We start from the raw sequence: 22,909 nt of genomic DNA on the forward strand, positions 1-22,909 counted from the left end.
AAGATCCTATAGAATTTCGAACATAATTCAACCTAGAGATATGTTGTGAAAAACATCGAAGGGAAAACAAATTCAAAGTAAAGATCAGAAAAGATAGATGGGGTTGTTCAATTTTTATCTGGAGAATGACATGCACAACATCAATGTCATGTATAATTGAATCAGAACAGTGATGAAATTGGCCACATTTTCAATCCAGAACATGATAGTCTTGTCATTGACTACTTGTGCGATCATTTATATTTCGAGTTTTGTTTTCTCGGATTTCGAAAATGAGAGGAACTAATCGAAAGAATAGGATCGACATCTTTTTGCTGAAACTAATTCCTTTACATAAATTTGCTTCCAACAGCTAGCTTTTTTGTTGAATTGTTCGATTGATAACAACAATGGTACTGGCCCACCATAACAATACAAAAAAGGGAGGAAAAATTACACTGGAGAAACCAGAAATGACAACAAATATTTGCTATAGAGCAGCTAGGATTTAGGGATATTTCTCGGGAAAATTTTCTGTCCCGGAGCGAGGATAGCCATCGGATCAAAGCAAGTCTTCCGCTCGACAAATCTGCTCCACCGGTTCCCGAAATGCCGCTTCCATTCCTCCTGCGATCGATAATGTGGCAGATACAGCTTGAAGTCGAAGCCCTTCTTTGTGCAGTACTGGACAATCTCCTGGTTTTGAGCAACCAGGCTTTCACACGAGGGGCCTTTCGGGTATGCCAGAGTGAACCGCAGAAACGCCACTATGTAGAAGATCTCGCTTTCCGGTAACACCACAGACGTACGATCATCCCACCTAGTAACATAAACCGAAATCCGTTAGCTAAATTGAACTGAGCAATACGAAAACTCTTAGCTACAGAAGGGTATTTTCGTACATTAGAATACTCAGAGCCAGACAAATTAAATATGGTGTCATTCCCACTCCAGAATAAAAGACGCTTGTCGTTCCTTAAATGGCACAAAGATTCAGACGAAACGTGAACCTTCTCATTAGTCATTTTCCCAAAAGAGAGAAAAAAACACACATCCTAGAACCTAACTTACCAAACTACCCTCAATCACCGTCTGTTGCTTCTATATTTTTGTTAATCTATGACCTAATTTTTCAGGTAATTAGGCGGAAGGATAATAATACACTACTATAGGCCTCCACGTATCTTTGTCCCGGAAGTCCTTCCTACGTTTGCTTATACGCTAACCAAGCACACCAAACTACGTGATGTAAAATAGTAACACCCCATCTCTGATCCGTTGTGGAGGAGTGCAAGTTTAGATCGTACAACCCACCCGTCAGCACAAGCTGGGGTATGATACTCACATTCCGAACATAAATAATGTGGTAGCATATCCCTTAAAATATGTACCCATAGCTCTCACATGCATTATACCCCTGACTCTTCCTGTAATATCACATTTTACTAATCCAAAACGACGTCGTTGGGTCCGTGACAAAATGGAAATGACTTGTAATTGGGACCCGAGTCACCTAGTGGAATAATTTGACACGTGGGATATTCCAACTGGCAAGAGCAGGAAAATGACGGGGCTAAGGTTATCCAACCTCCACGTCGGCAGAAGCAGCTCAATATTCATTATTAACAGAAGAAGAAGAGGAGGGAGGGAAAGGCAGGACTTACTTGCTACGTAGCAGAGGGTAGACGAGCATCGGGCCACCAATGCCGTCCTTGAGGATGTTTTTGAAGACCACACGGTCGAATTCAGCGATATCCGATTTCGACACAAAAAGATTTAGCCAAGGGTGAGGAGCATTCCAAATGCCGCTGGCCCTGGCGTGCTCCTCCGCCTGCTTCACTCGCAATAAAAACTCTTCGTATCCCAGGTCCACTTGGAACTCCAATCCCTCCACGAATTCTAGGCCTCCCAACATCCTCTCCACGCCCTAAACAGAAAAAAAATAGCATTAATAGATGAGGGTATTTCCGCATTATAGACACCACAAGGGATATGACATTCATAATTCACAAATTCCAAAAAATGATAGCCTTTTTGGCTATTTGCGGATCCTTGGAACCACAGTGTCAGCAAAATCTCATACCATCCACTTCTACTGACGCACATTTACTATTTTCGGACATTTACTATTTTGTCCCCGAAACCAGTGTCACACTTGTATAATACAATTCGGCATGGACTTTCACATGCCAGTATAGTGTCAGAAAATTCAATGGAAGATAATTAGATACGCTATACGCTATGAGCGTATTGTCAATTTCAAGTTGAAGCAACAATTCCTTAAAATAAATTCAGTTTCAAGTTGAAGGAACAATTCCTTACTTAAATAAATTAAATCTAAAAATCTTTTATTTTCATTTTCACAAGAATAGCAACTCAAAGCTCACTGGTTTAACTACGTGCACAATTCCACAGTAAAGAGATGATGGTGAAGCAGAAAGGGATTGTGAAAACGACGAGCTGCATACACGTGTAAGTGAAAAATTGATAGTGTTTTGACTTTTTCACTGTCCGGCGGGAACACTTTTGCTCGGGACTAACTTAGCAAGGTCAAATTCTCGATCAGCAAGTAGTCCCGGGGCTCCACTTAGCAACCACCTAGCTCAAAACTCAGTCCTCACTACGGGCCCTCACCACTGTTCTTCGGCCCGTAATGCAGAGCCATGAAGCAAACTCCAGCCGGAAAAAAAGAGATTATAATCGTCGTACAGATCCGACGGCTAAGAATGTCTCCCTAGAGAGGATATAAATTATAATGTAGTCCATCATGTAGAGGAAGCGATTTTGGAACTTACCATATCAACAATTGAAGGGTGGTCAGAATTGCGGTAGTGACGAGCGAGTTCGAGGCAGTAGAGGACTGATCCAGCTTCTTCAGGAAGTCGGGTCGGCTCGAATACTTGATCCGGGTGAAGAGGCACCGAGGGTAGCCCATCCGCCGGGTTGTCGCTGTTCATAAACGCAAAGCCTTCCACGTAATCCAACGAGTCATCGCCGTCGTCGCGGCGGCGAGTGACGAGCGACTCGGCGTCGCGAGTGAAGGCGTCGAACTCGGTGTACACCAGCCTTATCCACCTCACCTAATCACCATAAAATTAAATTAAACCAGAACCCTCGATTACGTACCGTAAACGTGATGCTCATGCACACTAATAAATCGGGAAAAAGACAAGTGTTTAAAGGGGTGGCGAGGGTAATATGGGGAATTAAGAGTAGTGAAAAAATGTGATACCAACCATGTCCGGGGCTTGCTGGAGAAGGACTCTAGCTCTGGTGATGATACCGAACTGACCCAGCCCGCCAAGAACGGAAAAGAAGAGCTCCGTGTTTTCCGCTTCCGAGCAAACGAAAGTCTCGCCCTTCCCCGTAACGACCTCCATCTCCGTTACGTTCGAGGTCTGCGGGCCGTAACGGAAAGCCTGACCGCTGACGCCAGCGTTGGATAAAGTTCCGCCCACGGTTAAGCTGAGGTAGTCTGTCCACGATCGCGGCGCCATCCCGTAGTCCCTAACGCACCGTTTAAGCACATCTTCCCATAATGCCCCTCCTGACACGTCAGCGTAGCCGGAGTCATTGCTCGTCCTCACCACCCGGAAATGGTCCTCCATGGCCGGCATGTCCAGGACGAGGCCTCGATCGGCCATGGCCTGGCCGTTGATGGAGTGGCCGTTCCCCCGCGCTGCCGCAGTAAGATTTAGATTCGCCGCCGCTCTCACCACGCTGGCCACGTCGCCGGAGCCGGCGGGGCGGACCAAGGCGAGAGGAGGGAGGGAGTTCATTCCGCCGAAATCTTTGGCGGATTGCTCGGCGGCGTCGCCGCAGTCGATGGTGCCTTGGAGGTCGAGGGCGTCGCTTAGGCCGGAGACGACGTCGTAGGGCCTTGACTCGGTGTCGTTTTCTTGAACGAAACATTCCAGGTAAGCTATCATCTTGGCCGGAGAAGAAAGAAAGAGTTGGTCTTTGCCGTTAAAGTTTCTCCGGTATTGATTAGATTCTCTCTCTCTCTCTCTCTCTCTCTCTAAAGCTAGAAGCTCTGTGTTGGCTGACGCAGACACTCTCTGTATTTCTCTCTCTAAAGCTTGAAGCTTTTATAACTTGATTGGTCTCCGGTTTGGAGTTTAGGCTTAAGTAGCGGCTGAGTTTGGTTAGTCCCCGATTAATTATATTTTTTCAATTTTTTGATAAATTGTTATTTTTTGACGTCATCTTACCTTCAATATCCTGTTTGCGTAGTGATAGTTCCTATCGAAATCCTCTGTCTGCCACTTCCAATAATTGTTTTTTGAGAGCGAAAAATAGAAATTTCAAAAAAGAAAAGAAAAGCTTGTGATGATCACATAAGTAATTATTGATTAGGGATGGCCTCCTCTTTCATGCCCTAGCTTAAAAAGAATGGGATAAACTATCAGCAGTACTAAATGTTTGATGGTTTTCATGTTTCAATGATACATGCATGTCCCATGCAAGTCTCAATTACTTGTGTAATGCTTTCATCCATTGTGTCATTAGTTCAAAATTATACTTTCCATGCTTCTAACTATTAACGAGCAAGCATGAGAGAACAGTTGAGAACACAGTTAGAAAGATCAAAGTTTGCACTCGAATCTCATCGGTTTGAGATCGCGTCCGCCTTTAGAATTAGAACAATCTCAAATTATAGTGATTGTGCCCCGCTAATCGAATTAATGGTTCCATAGGGTTCATGATTTTAAAAAGCCGATAATTTTTAAGTATCACTGGCCGAATTTGAATATAACCTTGTTTGTTACGATACAACTCCGCTATAACCATTATAGAGAATCGTTCAATAACTCCATCTAAATTCATTAAAGCTTTAGTATGATGGTGGTGGCCGAAAACAACTTGGCAAATCACAACAAAATACTTCAACTTGGCGAGAGCTAATTTTAGAAAACGAATTTTTAGCAACCAAACGATGAGGAAACAAAAAAAAAAAGATCTTGAAAGAGGTCATGAGATGCTCACACTAATAGTAAGAAATTGTACGCTGGTGGATGAAATTTAACTTATGATATTGATTTCCTATTTCTCTTATTTCTTTATTGCTAACAAAAAAACAATTCACTTGATTTCTTATCACTGGCCAATAGCCACTCAAAAATGCCAACTACGTTCGTTGTTCATATAATACTAAATTTAATTAAACTCGCCTCTTTAACTATGCCAAAGGATGCAGATCCTCGTTTAGTTACTGCTGCTTTCATTGGCAAAAGATTTTCCTGCCGCTACTATTTGAGAATTCATAGTTAAATTGCTTATTCAACATTGTTTCTTCCCCTCAAATGTTGACGTTGGAATTATTTATATGAGCCTCTCACTTTTTGTCAACAATACTACTATCACGCCCCTCCTTAATGCTTGTACACTATGATGGCTTTAGCTAAGAGAAATAGTTTAATGAAAGTTTGGCCGATGAAGATTTTTGAGTTTCTATTCCCTTGTTATTTTATTGAGAACTCAAAAGTAAACCTAATTCGTCAAGTATATAAAAACTGGTTGTTGAAATGGATTTTCAAAAAAAATGTCTTTTTAATTCCCAGATTAGAAAGATTCAGGTTGTGCATAACTTAATCTTTTCATTCTTTTATATATATATATATATATATATATTCCAAAATGTATAGCGCATCGATCTGTTGTCACAGGTTTTGTAAGACTTCAAATTACGCTAGCTACAAAGTAAGTGCATAGTTTAGGGAAAGTTTGATCAAGTCAGCAAGATACAAGCTCTCATGCATGCGCCTAATTAATCGTCTTTAGTGGCGGTATTAATATGATTTAAAATGAGTATTTTTAATTAAGTGTGGTCAAGTCATTGTTAAAATTTCATCACGGTTCAGAGTAAACTTAAGTACTCGATCAAAAATCGGGTAGGCCGGATAATACACAAAAGGTTGTGAACATTGTTAATTAGCCTCGCGGCTGGCGCATGCAACTGAAATTGCAGTAATTAATAAATCAATTTTAAGGTACAGCTACAACACTCTTCCCACTCTTCCTATTTTTTTTTTTTTTTTGAGAATGTACTCTTCCTTCTATTTGATGATTCTCTGCACCTGAAATAAACGATCTAGGAGTGTTTCTATGCACAGTACACTGTACCTCTACTAGCAAATTAATTAAAGTCAATCAAATTAAAATATTGATAAATAGTGAAGTACAATCTATTTATTTTTATAATAGGCCAATTTTTTGTGTGATTATGAAACCCTAACTAGGAATGCAGTAGACCATTTTTTTAATCAACGAAGTGCAGTGGACTTTGACACAAAGTTTATAATAATTAGTAACTAATTTACGAAACCCTTAAAGGTCAAATATTTGTTATGTATATCAAAGGTCAAACCGACCTGTCTCTATTGTTGTTATGAGAGAATGGAATGCTAACAGGTGTGGGTGTATAGTCCACTCAAACTAAACTATACGCTAACGTTGTAATTAAGTGGGATTATAAGATTATAATCCCGTTTTATATATAGACATTGGTTTCTAAATTCTGGGCTGCCTTATCGTTACAATGGTATAACCCCAATCATTTCATAAAAATTGGAGTTCTACGTGACTCGATCACTGAAGTTTATTTTGTAATTATATATTCAAGTCAATTGCTAGGTCTGATTTTTGCTGGTGTTATTTATTCGAATATTTTGCATTGCCAAGACGAAAGATCCAATGGTGAATCCTCACTTGTAATTGGCATGAGTAGTCTAATTCGCTAATCGTCCGTCACGTCTTTGATTTACAATAGTTAATTTAACAATAACTACATTTGACACATTTATTTACATGCACATTAAATGGCCAGCTTACCTCACATTCAATCGACCACTCGTAAATTAATTATATAAACTACAACAACCAAAACTGTCTAATAGACCAACACTCAAGGATTTCGATGGGCGTTGGATATGCGGATCGATCACCGGGGAGCGTCGACGTACGTTGCATGTTTAGATCTAGGGGTGGGCACGGGACGGGATGGGACGGGACGAGACGGAGCTCATCCCACTCTTTTGAATCGGGACGGGATCAGGAGTTTTTAAGAATGCATCAACTCGGGATTAATCCCGGTTGGGACGGGACGGGACGGGACAAATCCCACATTCATATGAAGTTAAATAAAAACCTATATTTTTACTTTTTCATTAACAAAGTAATATTCAATAATGAAATTTTAACAAAAAAATGCATATTATGTTCAAAATATTATAATTTACCATTATTATTTGAGTTGATATAATTCTGAAGTTATTAAGAACATAAATTAGTTTTATTTTGATACAAATATATAAGAATTTTGAAGTTTTCATTAAAGGTGGGACGAAACAGGACGAAGCGGGATATAAATTATTTGTCCCACGTCTCATCTCACTATTATGAAACGGGACGAGATCAAAATTTCCGTTTTTTATGCCCACCCCTATCTAGATCTCTACTACTATATTGGGAAGCAAGGCTTTGGTGCCAACAACTTCACTAAAAATTTGAACTTTCTATATTGCTCATGCATAGATGAAAATAATTGATGCAGAGAAAAAATGTGAACATGTAGGTAGTATGGTAATATGTTAGAGATATAATATCACTTTGAGAACGTGATATACTGATTTAGCCTGAAAATTCACAGGGAGAAGGAAATCCGCGTCATCGCGCGGGCACATTGCTAGTATGTTTAAGTCGTGCGAGATTTTAAATTCCAATTGGCCACATTATTCTTCACTCTCCTCAGCTTCTTCGTTAACAATTTTAACCAAACTCTGCAAATGGCAAGTTGCCAACTCTCCCCATAACGTATCTTCAACTTTTTTTTTTCTTCTTGCTGATTTTAGGTTCCAAAATCACTACTGAAAACCAATGTAATGAAACAAACGAGGATATTTGGTGTATAGTGCTGCAAGGGCAAATTGATAGCGATAAAATTAATCAATCTTTTGGGGTCCATATGATGCTGGGGATCTCTATCAATCTGGTCTTTTATGTCACCCTATGATGACCTATTACTCTGAGTTTGGCCCTTATCGGACTAGACAAAAGGCACTGATTATCCAAACCCCAAATCCTAACCATTTAAATTCCTTTTTCTCATATATAAAAGCAAGCAAATATTTGCACAGATGACCCGAAGAAAAATAAAAAATGAGAATCCGAGGCAGAAATAACAGAAGCAGAAAAACGAAACCCACTTCACTCACAGTTTGTTGTTTCTTCATCATAAAAGTTGAGGAAAGCAATTTACAAACTCAAGTGGGATATGCTAATGCGATTAGTTAAGCGTTAAAAATAAAGATTATGATGGCCACTTAGTAATTACGTGTATAATGCTTGTCGCTTATCCCCCTCATTTTAGCTTAAGTAAGACCTCCCATGGATTCCTTTTTAAATCTTCATTGACACGTAAATTCCAAGTTTAAAGTTGAGAATGTTAGAGCAATAGAAAAGAAGACTGATCATTATATAGGGTCAACCTCAACTTCTACAAATAACTCAAAAAGAAAAGCAGGCTAGGGCAAATTAGGATGACTATATATATTATGAAGTTACGTGAAAACGAAGGTCGAAGGAGGAAGGCTGGAAGAGATAATTAAATTAACGGAATGAGACTCTTCTTTTCTGGTGAGCTCTCAGCCTCTCATATATGAAAAACGAAATAAGGCTTTAATTAGTTCCTTGCTTATTATTTTGGACAAAATGGCTCGAGGGATGTTTTGCTGGAACCAACTTTATTGACCTGGTAGGACTAATGTGTGTTTATAGCAATCTATTTGTCTTTTGTTCACTCTATGATTAAAGTACGCGTGACTTAATTATATAGCAAGTTGTTCTCGTTTTGGACAGAACTTGAATATTAGTGATGATCGATCTGATCGAATAAATCCACTTAAGAATGCAAATTGGAAGATGGGATGAGAAGAAGAAGACGAAGAAGAAAATGAGTGACATGGGTTGAGTTTGATCGACTAGCTAGAAAATATGGTAATTATGGATATGTTGGGTTTGATCGACTAGCTATAATATATATGACAATATGAGCATTTCGATCATATATTATGACATTCTACCTTATATAGAATACATCATCGAAAAAAACGATATTATATAGAATCAGTTGCACGCAAGCGTAACTAATAGCTAGATCGAGATCATGTATATTGGAACAATGGAACAATCAAACTTCCTTAGAACTCAAAGATGTTCAGAGAAAAACAATGATTATGTTAAAGTAATCAGGTCAATAATTCCACCTACGTCTAGAGAGGAAATCATCAAGTTGAATATGGCATTAGATTTACAGAATCTTGAACAGCCGAATCAAAGATCTCCACGAAACAAACCAAAACCTGCCGAACGTACTGCATGTATGATAATTGATTTCTAAAGGAAGATCTCTTGCAATCAGTGAGGCGATAACCCAATGAGCTAGGTATAGCTAATTAACTAAGTAATGACAAAGATATATTGCTCTTCCTGCGAAACTGGAAGGTCAAGTTATACAATCAACTAATCGAGTAACTGTCACGAATATTCATATGACTCATATCTCTCATGGTCTATATTTTATTAAATGCATAATCTTAACGCTTTGATTTTCTCTAGTAGTACATATTTCTTACGTATAAACTTGTCAGTTTCTCTTTTCTCATATCTACTTAGCTTATCCCATATCTTGCTGTTGATTCTGAGTTAGCTTATTAGGTTACTTAATAGGATTAGTCCAATTTCAACAATGTCATGTTTTACTTGGTACTGATCTTTGTCAGTTGTGCGTTCTAATGATTTAATAACAAGTTATCTTTGCTTTTTGTATATGATTGAGACTCATTCAAAGGCGGCAGTATTCTATATTTTCTACTCACTGAGTTTCCTTGTCGACTGATGCAGACTTGTTTGATCAAAGCAGTTTAAGGTTTTAATTAGTTCAATTGAGGTGGAGTTGAACAGACTTATTGGACTATACTACTGTTCGGTAACTATCTAGTTTGCTTCATTGCATGTCTATCCTACACGCATACATGTCAAATTGTCAATGAAATTATAATCGAACGCTTGGATATATAAGAGAGATGTATTATAGCCGCATGTGTACGGCCGCTTTGTTTGTCGATTGCTTTTAAATTTGAACAAACGGCTCAATTAGTCGAAGAAAATTTGCCATGTAATAAGTCAAAGATATTCTGATGCAAACGCTGGATATAATAGATCATTAGCTCTTATTGAGAGTGAGGAATAGTAAAATGATTAATTTCTGACATGATGTGTGGGTTGGTTCTCTACTTCTTATTGATTGTGTTCTTTCTTATGCTCATATTGATCATAATGCTCTGGTTTGTGACTTTTGGTGTGATTATGAGTGGAATATTTAGCTTTTAAACTATGTGCTGCATTGTTATGTTGTTTTTCAAATTGTTAATGTTCCAATTGGTTTTTGTGATAATGTTGATGACCGGCTTATTTGAGGGCCTACTTCTAATGGTTGTTTCTCTATCAAGTCTGCTTACAACTCTCTTTTTGAGATAAATGGCGCTCAAAATCCTATGTGGAAACTTGTTTGGAATGTGAGTTGTCCTCTTAAGCTGCAAACTTTTCTTTGGTCTGTGATTCACAAAAAAATTCTAACTAATGTTCAAATAGCTAGAAAAAGATTTACTACAAGTGCTACATGTCATATTTGTAACACTGCATATGAAAAGTCTCCTTCACCTGATTGTTGCAGAGCTAAGCCTATTTGGAGTGGTATGAGTCATACTGTTTTCAATTACTAATTCATTTTCTCTTGATTGGAATGGTTAGCTGGGAGCTGAGCATCACTGCCATCTTAAAATTAAGAATAACATTTGGTGGTTCAATATTTTTTGTTTGCTGGTTTATATGGAAGTAGAGAAATAAGTGTGTTTTTAATACCTCATTTACCATGTTTGTTTACACTGCTAAAATCATCTGGGATTATGCTGAAGAGTGGAGCTGCTCTCTAAGCAAGGCTAAAGTGAGTGTTATACTATACTTTCATGTCTAAGCTTACTGCTGGTTGGTATATGTTGAATATTGATGACACTAGAATTTCTAACTCTGAGAAAATTGGTGTTTGAGGGGGTGATTAGAGATCAACATGTGCATTGGATTTATGGTTTTCAAATGAACTTGGGGATTTGGGAGATTTTGGATGTTGAGGCTTGGGGCTTATTTTTTTGTTTGAAACTCATTGCCAAACATTACAGTAGAAATGTTGAAATTGAGTCTGACTCTGCTATTCTTATCCAAAGGGATAACACTTCTATGCATCATTTTGGGTCACTGCTTACTAGTTGTGCTTCTATGATTTCTAAACTAAAAAATATGACGCTCTCTCATATTTTTAGAAAATGTAACATAGTTGTTGATGTCTTGGCCAAACATAATATTTCTCATGAGTTTGGGCTAATTGTTGATCCTTTGCACATGATGTGCATGCTTTCTTAGACGATCTGGCTAGTGTTGTTAGATGCAGGCGCACATGAACCTGCTTTAATATTTAGTCTACGTATTTTTTATTTCTCGGCCTTTTAGATCCCCTTTGTAACAAAAAAAAAAGAGTTCAGTAGCTTAACAGATGATATTGCGAGAAGATTTGATATGCTAAATTACTAATTAGACTACTATATGATTAACAAGTTTTTTTTTCGTAGTAATCTTACACATTTTAATTTGCTTAATTAGAATATTACTACAAGTTGGCATTTTGTTCTTCTGTACGTCCAACATAGATTTGTCTGTAGATTGCAGATACATAGATATCATGGGAAGAGATCTTTGAGAACGGAATATGAATCAATTGTTTACTTTGACTATCACAGTATCATTTTAATGATAGATTATTTCGTCGGATATCATAGAAAGATTTGAGGTTTCCGCAGTCATTTTACCGCCAATTTGAGCATAAGGGCATCTCCAACAAGATGACTAAAAACTCATACTCAAACTCAAATTTTGGGTCACTCAATCTCATTTTAGTTAAATCATCAAAATATCTCCAACAAGGGTTATCCAAAACTCATATCCATTATATATTTTAATTTATTTATTTTTATAATCAACGGGAGGATTTTATTTTCAATTTTATTTTCTTATTTATTATTATTATTTTCAATTAATTTAGTTTTGGGTTGAGGCAATTAAAGATTAGAAATCAATTGATCAGTTGGTTACAAATGGTAATAAACAATGACAATAAATATATAGGGCCCAACTGTTAATTTACTTTTAATTGCTTAACCAACGCGGGAAGAGCAATTAAAGTCGGTATATTGTCTTTTGTGCGATTAAAGTAGAAGAAAAATGAAGTAACGTTTTAGTTGGATAGTAACAGACTTGGGGGCTCCATTGTAAATAGTTATTGGTTTTCTTCCTTAGAAGCCGACCTAAAATGGGCGGTCAAATGGGTTAAAACCCAAAATGAGCGTTTTGGGTCATCTTGTTGGAGATGCCCTAACTTCTTGCAATTAAAATACGGCGGCTGCTGTCCAGTTTGATCATCCTCGGCCGAAAGTTTGAGCGCGCACTGCCGAAAGAGATTGGTCAATGGAGGGGTGCACAACCAATTATAGGTTAAGTCCCAATTAGAGGTGGCAAATGGGCCCAAAAGCCCGAGCTCGGTCCGAACTTGGTACGTTAAAAATCGGCCCGGCCCGCGCCCGTTATTATAACGGGCCCGTTTTTAGCCCGGCACGACCCGAGCACGATTAATTCATGGGCCGGTCCGTTAAACACATAATTTTATATTATTTATATCAATATTTAAACAATAATCATCATTAAACTTGAATATTATACTTTTTAAATTAAAAGCTATTGATTATTTCATTATTTTAACTATAATATTTCACAAATATTATCAAAATACTGAATAAAACATCATTATTTTGAGATACGTAACGTTTTAAAAATAAGATTATGAAATGCGTTGTAGTATTTTATTTATTTTACTATAAATAATTATATAAAACAAATATTCAAAATACATAATATTTTTTATTTTAATTGTGTCATATAATGCTAATGGACCGGGCCCGACCCGCTTTTTGGCCCGGCACGACACGGGCTTGAGCCGGGCCGAGCTTAATATTTAAGGAAATGGCCTAATCCGAGCCCGACACGATAAATAAATGGGCCGGCTCGAGCACGTTTTTGGCCCGTTTAAAATGGATCGGGGCGGCCCGGCCCGGCCCGTTTGCCATCTCTAGTTCCAATTAGTTCATCTTTGATGATGGCCGAAATAATCTTTTAACATACAAAGCCCAATATAGAAGGTGATGTGTGAATTTTGCCACTTACCTTTGTTCTTTTGAGTTTTGAACTTTTGATCATGTTGCTACCATAGTAAAACCTAAAAAGGAGGACTACGTTAATCTTTGAAACTTCTTAACACGATGACTTGAAATTTACATGACAATTGCCTGATTGTGTCATGAAACTGAAAAAGAATCACGAAGTTGATAGTGCATCACAAACCCAGAGTGATCATTAGTCCATTGAAATCGTGCAAGTAGAACCTTTACAATATCTATTGTTCATTTGCAGAAGCTCTGGTTACTAATTTTACATAGAAATAGGAATATGACAATATGAGCAACTCAAATCATTGGGGCATTTTGGGTGCTGTTACTGCTGTACAAATAAAAACATGAGCCATATAATTGCTAGTTTGCCTTTTTCACATGCCCTAAATGATGGCACTTGTATGTTTTGGGCAAACTTCAACCATCTTGGTTATGATATCTCTCTGGTAAGTTGGTAATTACTGCTCTCACGTGTTGACAGGGTCAACAAACTCAATGATGATGATCACTAGCTTCTTGATGGTTTAACGAGGTAAATTTGTTATGTAAACACAACTCATAGTTTCAAAGTTTCAATGATAGCAGACTATAAAATCAGCGGTCAGGATCACAAGTTGATTGCGAGTATAGACAATGAATGATGATCTAATTTAAGACTTTCATCATAGAACTTATTCAGCTCAAGAACTGGTTTCGTTGAAAATGATGTTAGAATCTGATTTATGCAGAGTGGGGTGTAGAAGTTCATTTTATGTTCATAAGGAAACTCTTAAGATTTGTATAATTGTATACTATTTGCAGTAGTTAATTCTGATTATTATCTAGAATCCATTAAGGAAGATCCAACAGACCATGCTCTTCCAATTCATGTAACTCCACCACTAACTTCTATGCTTCTGATGCCAACTTTTTACCTAATCTTCAATCAAAAGCAACGTTAACCAGACTGCAGTCTTTAAGCTATTATAATGTCAATCCCTGCAGGAAAGAGAAGGGCCTTTTTCAAGAGCCAATAACAATGCTGAATTTCAATACTAAACTAAGGTTTATGTAACTAAAATTTCTGTCAGATTTTGTAAGACAATTCAAATTCATGACATGGATCATATGCTCCCACATGCTCCCTTCACATTCAAATTCTGCAGATGCTATGTTAAAACTCCAGTCCATACATGTTATTGTTCTAATAAGTAGATATGTAGATACACAACATTCTCTAAGACCGTTACAGATGTACTAATCAAAAGAATAAGAGATAATTAGAGATATAAGACAGTAGTCTCTTCCCAAATTGATAGAGTACGTACCAAATGGAATGCCCTGGTTGATATATGAAATATGAGAATCACAATTCACAAATGGTCTCTAAATCCTCCAGTCAGCAGCCACTACTCAGCCTCAGCCAAGAAGAAGAGGGTTTTAGGGAGTAGACAACAAAAACAGAATAATAAAACATCATGAGGGCACAGAATTCTGTGACTAGAAAACATGGCTGATCATGTGACTAGTGTAAGGAATTACAAGGACACACACAACATCCAAACTATCTTTCTCTGTGGAACTGAAGAATATAATCAATCTCTGCAAAGAATATGTGTCTCCCTCTTCTGGATTTTACTAATGGGGTTACTAATTTATAATTCTTGTTGTTGTTATTCTCTCCATGATTATCTTAATGACTAGGTTTCATACTTCTTATGATGGATTTGACTCTTGTATTTTGTATATTCGAATCACTGGACGAATTTGTTATTCTTATCATAAGGGTAACTCACTTTTCACTGCTGTCAAACTTTGTCATCATTGCCTTCTTAGAACATACCACATGCATCAAACGATTATATAGAAATTAAGGGGCAGACTTGATCGGACAACATGGGCCATTGATCTGCAGAATTCACATTTTTTTCCTTTCTGCCAAGTCATGTGTGCACCGAATGGAACATGAGAGTTTCTCCTTGTTCAATCATCAATGCAGCACGTTGTCTATTTGTCTTGGAATTTTTCTATATTAAGTTAGCTGGGTTAATCTTTTCCAAAGAAAGGTAGCTGGTTACTTGACTTGCCACATCGCTCATTGCCACAAATATATAGACCTTCTTAAGCCTCAAACTTACTGCTTTTCAGCAAGAAATCACTGAGAAATATAGAAGTGGCAAAGTGGCAATGGTGCCATTAAGCACTAGAAGTAGAAAGAACAAGGAAGTAAATAGAGGGTCTTGGACAGCAGAAGAGGATCAGAGACTGGCTCAAGCTATTGAAGTCTATGGCGCAAGAAAGTGGAAGTCTGTTGCAACCAAAGCAGGTTTAGCATTCAACCTTCTATTTCTCTTTCTTTTCAAGATATGATGATAAATGTAGAATTTTTTTTAATTTGTTGTTTGTGAATGCAGGCCTTAACCGATGTGGGAAGAGTTGCAGACTGAGATGGATGAACTATCTTAGACCAAATATTAAGAGAGGCAATATCTCAGACCAAGAAGAGGACTTGATACTCAGGCTTCACAAACTCCTTGGAAACAGGTGAGCTACTTCTTTCACTGCAAGTACTACCTTTCTGTCCTTGGGGATTATGAGTATGAATGTATGATTATGTTTGATTCTGTTTCAATTTAGGTGGTCATTGATTGCCGGAAGACTGCCTGGTCGGACAGACAATGAGATAAAAAATTACTGGAACTCTCATTTGAGCAAGAAGATCAAGCATAATGAGAGATCACAAAAACAAAACAGACTACTTTCAGCACCATCAAATCCGCCAGCAAAAGAGTTGTCCTCGTCCGACTCTCAGAATGCTGAGTTAAGGGAGAACAATGCTGTATCAACTGGAATAGAAGATAACAACTCGAAAGGCGAGGAAAACTACTTCTTCAAGTCCATGAGCTTTGATGGATCATCTGGAGATGAGTTCTTGTATGATGGATTGAGTGCTGATGAAGGGCCTTTAAATCTAATGTGGATGAATAGATTTCTAGAAATGGATGAGAGTTGGTTTACTCTGCATGACATTTGACCGTTGCTTAAGTTTGTAGTTACAGCACTTCGCCACGGACTTTTGCTAATTCTAGGAAAAATCCCACTTAGATTTTCTCTTGTATTCTTCACTGAGATCTTTCCTTGCATTAACAAATTCTATGTTGGTCTTGTTTCAAAGCAAAGTTTCCAGCTTGATTCCATTTACTAGTTTAATTATAAGAACTGAATTGATGTGAGCCAAGTCACAATTACACCTTAAATTGGCAGCACTTCCATAAATCAAGTACGTGTGATCCCAACAATATTCTTATTTCTATACAAATGGATGTGAACAACATTAAAATTCCAGATGCTTAAATTTTGTGGAGGATAACTGGTGCTCCATGCTGAGGCTGAAGGGTAATGCCTAGAACAGGAGCATGAACGTGTGAGCTTGAGAGCTCGAATGAAAAACGTTGAAGAATTATAGCCAGTGCCATTTTTGCTTCTATCATAGCAAATGTTTGGCCCAGACATATTCTTGGTCCCCAACCAAATGGATAGAATGCCAATTGATCCTTAGAAGCTTTTGCAACTCCTTCTGCAAATCTCTCCGGGTTGAATTCCTCAACATTTTCACCCCAGAATTTGGGGTCATGTTGAAGAAACAAAGTGAGTAACACCAAGTCTACCCCTGCTGGGATTGAAATGCCTCCTATGTTGGTTTTCTGGTTGGTGTCCCTATATAGTGCAGTCACCGGTGCATATAGCCTTAGAACTTCGTTTAATATCATTGATACCTGCATACAATTTCAGCAAAAGAATCAACTCATTGTTTAGTATATATAAGGACTTTCTTTTAGAACAAAATATGAGACAGTTAATGCTACATTCTTAGACTCTTATTGTGAACTATGCGTTAACTTACGATTTTCAGGTGATTCATGGCATTCATATCCGGAGTTTGGTTTCCACAGACACGCCGGACCTCTTCTCTTGCCTTTTCTTGCCAGCTTGGATGCATAGACAAGACAATCATAGTCCAGGTAAGCCAATTAGCTGTGGTCTCCTGCCCCTCAATCACATCCTCCACTGTCATACCATTTTTCTCTTGCTCTGTACATTGTAGAAGTAAGCCTAGCACATCATTACCACCCTCTTCACCATTTTCAGTCGCTTGCGCTTTCATTCTGATCATGTCCCTCAATGCCTTTGATCTCATTGTCAATGTTATACCTCCTCCTGTTCTTTTTAGTGGGGATGAATCTGCGGTGCACATAGAAATCAACACATTTTTACACATTATATGACAAGATCTATACACGCTTCGTGGTCACATTTTATCAGGTGACCTTTGTAACAGAGTTACAGTTTGGTTTCAAATTTTGAATCATTATATTATGTATTGTAATTGTTCAATGCCGAATTGTTGATAGTTTGAAAATATATGGCATCATATTATTCATTTTGGCACCTTAAACCTGGGAGGTATAAACCATAATAGGCTTCAAGCACTAGAACAGCTTGCTTTTTCTAAAGTTCAAATTTCTTCTTTCCTTCTTCATAGCTACTTCCGAAGGCTGTTCGAGCTATGACATCACCGGCAAGGTTTTGAAATCAGGCGCCACATCTACTTCACAAGACCCTGCACCACCAACAAGTTTATCCCATCGACTGATCAGGCCACAGCAACTGGTTTCAAATGCAGGCACCATCTCCTGTTTTCCCACAGAACATGAATTTGTATGACTCATGATTCATCATTGAACACAATAGGTAACTCATCAATTAGCATTCTGAAAATGTCATCGATGTGCAGAAACATACATACAAACCAATATTATGTGCATCAACTGTGATAATCAGTCTATCACTCTATCTTCAAGTGCAAAACAATAAAAATGCAGGCAAGGTATTTTCTAATAAAAATGCCTGAAAGAGAAAGTCGATGTGTACCTTTAACACTTCGAGGTGGAAAACAGGCAGAATGAGCCTTCGGCGCTTGGCCCATTGTTCTCCCTCCAAGGTTGAAACTCCAAGTTGCAGAAGATTCACAAGTGGGTTCAGTGGTGGCTTTATAATGTGACCATTCTTGTCTGCTAATATCGACTTGATCAGATCCGGTTCAGCTATTGCTGGCCTTGGCCTGGTTTCAGTCCAGCTCAGACTAACTTTCCCTAATGAACCAAATTACAAGGTTATGATCATGATGAGAGCTACAACGTACAAAGAGATTCACCCCATTGTACTTGAAGTTTGTTACCATAGTTTTGAACCATCTGACAAAAGAATGGGAAGACACGAGGGACATGGGTTTGGAGCAAGCTTCCTGGCTGGAGCTACTGATCTCTTTCATGTCATCCTGGAAAAGCCTGTAAGATCTTCCCCTGATCCCTTGCTTTCTTAACTGCTTCTCTAAGCTTCTGGGTTTCCACCAATACACATTGATGATTCTCAGAGCAGAGCAAACAATGAATAAAACCGATGAGAATACCAAAGTATTGAAAATGTGACAGTCTTCCATTCTTCTCCTTTTGCTGATGCTCCGTGTGTTAGGAGTCTGAGATCCAGAAAATTTTGAGAGTGCTGGTGAATTATTATAGGTACAATTAGCCAACTACTCAACTCGGTAGGAATTTCGTTCTCATTGATTATTAGTGTGGATATTATTAATTTGTTTTCCTTGACGACCAAGTTTCAACGTATAACAAAACGCCCTTTCATTTTCATGTCAATTATATGATTAAAATCTGAGATGGAAGAAGGAGAACCATGCAAATGATGCAATGATCTTGCAGATGTCGTGCTCCCCAAGACTTGTATATGTACTCATATGACACTGGTATATATACTTTTGCATGGCTTCAACTGCTTGATTGGGTCGGGCTTTTATGAGAATCCATATGGGTGTTCCAAAGTATTGGGCCTTCGGAAGTTAACTCGAGTCGAGTGATATACAACTGGTGCGTTAGTGACTCAATTTCTTCGAATGTTGGAGTGATTTTGCACTCATAAATTCGACTCTACACTTTGAGTTGCATTTAGAATAACTAGTAGTGATTTTGGTCGAGGCAGTATTTATGTACTGTTGTCAAACGATTCGCGAGTATGAACCAAACGAAGAATTAAGTTGAGTGAGTAAAGGGATAGAGAATTTCGAAATTTGAAACAGGAGGAAGCAAATTGGAGAAGAAGAAGCAAACAAAGTAATTGAGAATCGCTTTCGAAATTTGGAAGAGTGGAGAGTCGTGTGATGGCAGCGACACAGAAGAGGAGCAATAATTGTAGCAATTTGTCAAAATGCAGAGAGAGTTGGCCGTTGGTGAGAGAGAGCTCCAGAAATGGGAAGAGAGATACCGACAGAGGAATTAATGGTGGAGACAAGTCGAGCAGAGCCGTAGCACAACTGGGACAAGAAGACAACCTCTCCATCTCACTCTTTCACTCTCCGAGTCTCTACTACTCTTCACGTGCATAACTAAAACCCAGCAGCCCATGCCATATTCAGACCCAGACTCCCCACTCTTTTGCAGTTTAAGGACAGTTGTACATTTTGTACTCTTCAACATTTATTTCTTCAAAAATATGTGTACAAGAAAATGGTTATTGTTTTCTTCACAAACAGAAGAGGGTTATAATCATGTCATTCTTGCCTAAACAAACTAACAGGGGGTGCAAAATTGCTTTGTCATCCTGTGCTTCGTATTTGAATTACTCTAATCGAAAGTTCTCAACAAAATTTATTCAGTAACAGCAAAAGAAACTCGTTCGAAACTAAAAAACTAGAAGTAAATGGGCTGCGACATGTGAAGAACCCATGATAAAACCCTAATTCGTAATAGATGCACTCCAATCTTATCCCTCCCTATTCTTACTCTGCGGATGGTTCAGTCGGTTATATGATTCAGCTTTGAAACTTGAATAGATTTTTCTGTTGGGACCCCACCAAAGAAGTACTAGAAGAAGAAAGAGCCCAACACTTTGTGCCCCAACACATTTACAAATCTTAGAAGAAGAAGAAGAAGATAGTTTATAGTTATGCAGTCTAGCTTTGAGTTGGCAGACCTTGCTTCTCAGCAGCACTTCATGGACACTAATAACTCCTCCTCACCTGTTCTCCCAATCTTTTTTAATCCCCAGAATCAAAACCACCCTAGTTTGCACCAACAACTTCAACCCCAACAGTTGAGTCATCACCTTGTTCATCCCATTCCCATCACCCATGGGCTGTTTCAAGGATTACACCCACCACCGGAGCAACAAGAACAATCTGGAACAGGTCATTGGCATATGAGTCCTATAAATTTCAAGCTGGGTCTGAATCAGAACAGTGCCAGTGGGGAGGATACTGCTCTGCTTGATCAGAATAGCCCTCTTTTTCTTCAGAGCCGCCCTGAAAATTTAGGCTTCAAAAGTTGGCAAGGCCAGGGATTTAGCACCAGAAAAGAACCCTTTTGGTAATTGAACCCATACATGTATAAATTTACTTGCTTTTTGATTCATTTGTTCGTCTCTGGTTTTTCATGTTGCTGTAAAGTCTTTTTGAGCGCCATGTGTTTGTGAAAATGTCTATGCAGGAAACCACATGAAGCAGAAGGCATAAAGCAGAAGCAAGCAACTGAAGGAGAGATGTGCAAGGAGTTGGAGAGTAAGTATAGGCTTTATGGTGAGCTTGAAGCAATTTATAGCCTTGCAAAGATTGGTGAGGTTCATAATAAGCAGACCGGTTCTGGGTCACCTCTGACTAATGAAAACTCTCCCAGTAATGTGGACCTTGTTCCTGTGCCTTTTGGTGGTTCCCATTGCCGCAATGTTGGCCCGGCTGCCGCAGCTGGAGTTGATGGTTCAGAAGCCTCCATTGAAGAAAAAGTGTCGTATAGTAAGGTTGAGAAGAGGAAGGGGAAGAGGAGAATGAAGGAGCAATTGAGTTTATCCACGACTAGATTTTTTGAGGAGTTAGTGAAGCGTGTGATGGATCACCAAGAGGTTCTGCACAACAGGTACTTGGCATTGATTGAGAAAATGGATAGAGAGAGGAGGAAGAGAGAAGCGGCATGGAGAATTCAAGAGGCTGAGAAGCATAAGAGAGAAGCCATTGCCCAGCTTCATGAAAAGGCTCTCGCTTCAAACAGAGAGTCACTCATTGTTTCATACATTGAGAAAATCACAGGCCAAAAGGTCAACATTCCTTCTAGGGAAGCCTCATCATTGTTTCAATGTGATTATTCAGATAGAGCTATGGAGGATGAGTTGACTCCGGGTCAAATTGATCAGACTAATAGCAGATGGCCTCAGAGTGAAGTTGAGGCCTTGATCCTAGTGAGAAGTAATATAGAATCTAAGTTTCAGGAACCAGGGCTTAAAGGGCCTCTTTGGGAACAAGTTAGTGCCTCAATGGCTTCATTGGGGTACCAGAGGAGTGCAAAGAGGTGCAAAGAGAAGTGGGAGAACATAAACAAGTACTTTAGGAAAACCAAAGATGGCCCGAAAAAACGTCCTCAGCAGTCCAAAACTTGCTCTTATTTTAATCAGTTAGATCAGCTGTACACTAGAACACCAATCACCAATCCATGGTCATCTTCATACTGTTCTAGCAACCCTGCAGCTAGCATCGAGGGGCAAAGTTACTCCGAGTTCTTACAAGCTGTTGTTACCGGGAGTGATATGGGAGTGTCACAAAATCTGTCTAGTGGGAACTTTGAATTAATCTCTGATATGGGGTCTAATAGGTTGAATTTTGATGGCAAGGCAGAGCATTTGCGAGAAGACCATGGGAAGGAGAAGGTAAACCATGAGGATGATGGAAACATGGAAGAAGAAGAAGAAGGCATTCACGGTGATTCGGATGAGTAGTGTAGGGCACTAGAGGATGACTACCAGATAGAATACAAAGGTGCGCCAGTTTTATCACAGCCTGTAGTGTAGTTGTTTTTTGTACCTAGGAACTTTGAAGTGCTTTGAGATGATCCAATGCCAGTAATTTATTTGCATTATTTGCTTGAGTTTTGGGCCTTCTTATGTAGTAGTATTATCCTTACTACGGCAAACTTTGTTAAATGGAATTCTCCTTTCAGAGAATATTGAGATTGGAACATGTCTACCCTATAAAAGTACAAGGCTGTTGGTTAAGTCTACAAACTCAATATAAATCAGTTACTTGTACTACAATTAATGATTATGTGCTTAACTCAGTTAAATCTAGTTAATGAACACTTGATTTGATGAGTAAGCCTTGCAGGACTGACTGAAATTTCCTATTATAAAACGGTGGAACAAAATCGAGTAAACGACCAGGAACCTAAGCAAAATCCTTTTTACCAATATCTGTAGTACTGTAAACACAGCAGGGCCGAAGTGAAAAGACCTATGCTTTCAGAAATGGAAGGGGGTGGATTTGGATTGCTTTGTAAATCAAACCATGAAAGCCTAAAAACTTCTACTCTTTGTGAGACACCAATGGCAGTGCGAATACAGAAAAAAAAACTGTTTGGTTGAAGGATTTTTATTGAGCAGAGGAATAGAAGAATCTAGGGCCTGAAGCTGCTAAAAGAAGACAACTGTGTATACTTGCCTTATTAAGCAGCTCCTGCAAGGACAAGAAGCTTTAGCAACAACTTTCATGTATACGATCTTAACTCTAAAGG

General features: G+C 38.6%; 3 protein-coding genes and 1 pseudogene across 3 annotated transcripts; 2 read left to right on the forward strand and 2 right to left on the reverse strand.

Annotated features, from left to right (window-relative positions):
- Positions 1–289: 289 nt before the first annotated feature.
- On the reverse strand, positions 290–4,065 carry LOC126782546 (cytokinin dehydrogenase 7). The gene is made up of 4 exons (XM_050507807.1): positions 3,216–4,065; positions 2,775–3,059; positions 1,644–1,906; positions 290–799 (listed from the first exon to the last, which is right to left on the reverse strand). Exons 1-4 carry the CDS (start codon positions 3,906–3,908, stop codon positions 481–483), a joined length of 1,560 nt encoding a protein of 519 aa, XP_050363764.1. The 5' UTR covers positions 3,909–4,065; the 3' UTR covers positions 290–480.
- An 11,411-nt stretch (positions 4,066–15,476) lies between these two features.
- Positions 15,477–16,401, forward strand: LOC126782548 (transcription factor MYB114-like). The gene is made up of 3 exons (XM_050507809.1): positions 15,477–15,615; positions 15,704–15,833; positions 15,927–16,401. Exons 1-3 carry the CDS (start codon positions 15,477–15,479, stop codon positions 16,321–16,323), a joined length of 666 nt encoding a protein of 221 aa, XP_050363766.1. The 3' UTR covers positions 16,324–16,401.
- A 178-nt stretch (positions 16,402–16,579) lies between these two features.
- LOC126783653 (cytochrome P450 72A397-like) lies at positions 16,580–18,795 on the reverse strand (annotated as a pseudogene).
- A 1,493-nt stretch (positions 18,796–20,288) lies between these two features.
- LOC126782060 (trihelix transcription factor GT-2-like) lies at positions 20,289–22,262 on the forward strand. The gene is made up of 2 exons (XM_050507220.1): positions 20,289–20,722; positions 20,843–22,262. The coding sequence occupies exons 1-2, from the start codon at positions 20,304–20,306 to the stop codon at positions 22,116–22,118; spliced, it is 1,695 nt and encodes a 564-aa protein (XP_050363177.1). The 5' UTR covers positions 20,289–20,303; the 3' UTR covers positions 22,119–22,262.
- The last annotated feature ends 647 nt before the right edge of the window (positions 22,263–22,909 follow it).

The sequence above is a fragment of the Argentina anserina genome, chromosome 2, assembly GCF_933775445.1.
Source record: "Argentina anserina chromosome 2, drPotAnse1.1, whole genome shotgun sequence".
Lineage (NCBI taxonomy): Eukaryota > Viridiplantae > Streptophyta > Magnoliopsida > Rosales > Rosaceae > Argentina > Argentina anserina.

Bases quoted from the DNA above. Each gene is read 5' to 3' on its own strand.
- LOC126782546 (XM_050507807.1), bottom strand. From the start codon at position 3,908: ATGATAGCTTACCTGGAATGTTTCGTTCAAGAAAACGACACCGAGTCA. The intron at 1,907-2,774 runs GTAAGTTCCAAA...TTTTCTGTTTAG, and splicing joins ACCCTTCAATTGTTGATATG to GGCGTGGAGAGGATGTTGGG. The intron at 800-1,643 runs GTAAGTCCTGCC...TTATGTTACTAG, and splicing joins TACCCTCTGCTACGTAGCAA to GTGGGATGATCGTACGTCTG.
- LOC126782548 (XM_050507809.1), top strand. From the start codon at position 15,477: ATGGTGCCATTAAGCACTAGAAGTAGAAAGAACAAGGAAGTAAATAGA. The intron at 15,616-15,703 runs GTTTAGCATTCA...TTGTGAATGCAG, and splicing joins GTCTGTTGCAACCAAAGCAG to GCCTTAACCGATGTGGGAAG. The intron at 15,834-15,926 runs GTGAGCTACTTC...GTTTCAATTTAG, and splicing joins CACAAACTCCTTGGAAACAG to GTGGTCATTGATTGCCGGAA.
- LOC126782060 (XM_050507220.1), top strand. From the start codon at position 20,304: ATGCAGTCTAGCTTTGAGTTGGCAGACCTTGCTTCTCAGCAGCACTTC. The intron at 20,723-20,842 runs GTAATTGAACCC...ATGTCTATGCAG, and splicing joins ACCAGAAAAGAACCCTTTTG to GAAACCACATGAAGCAGAAG.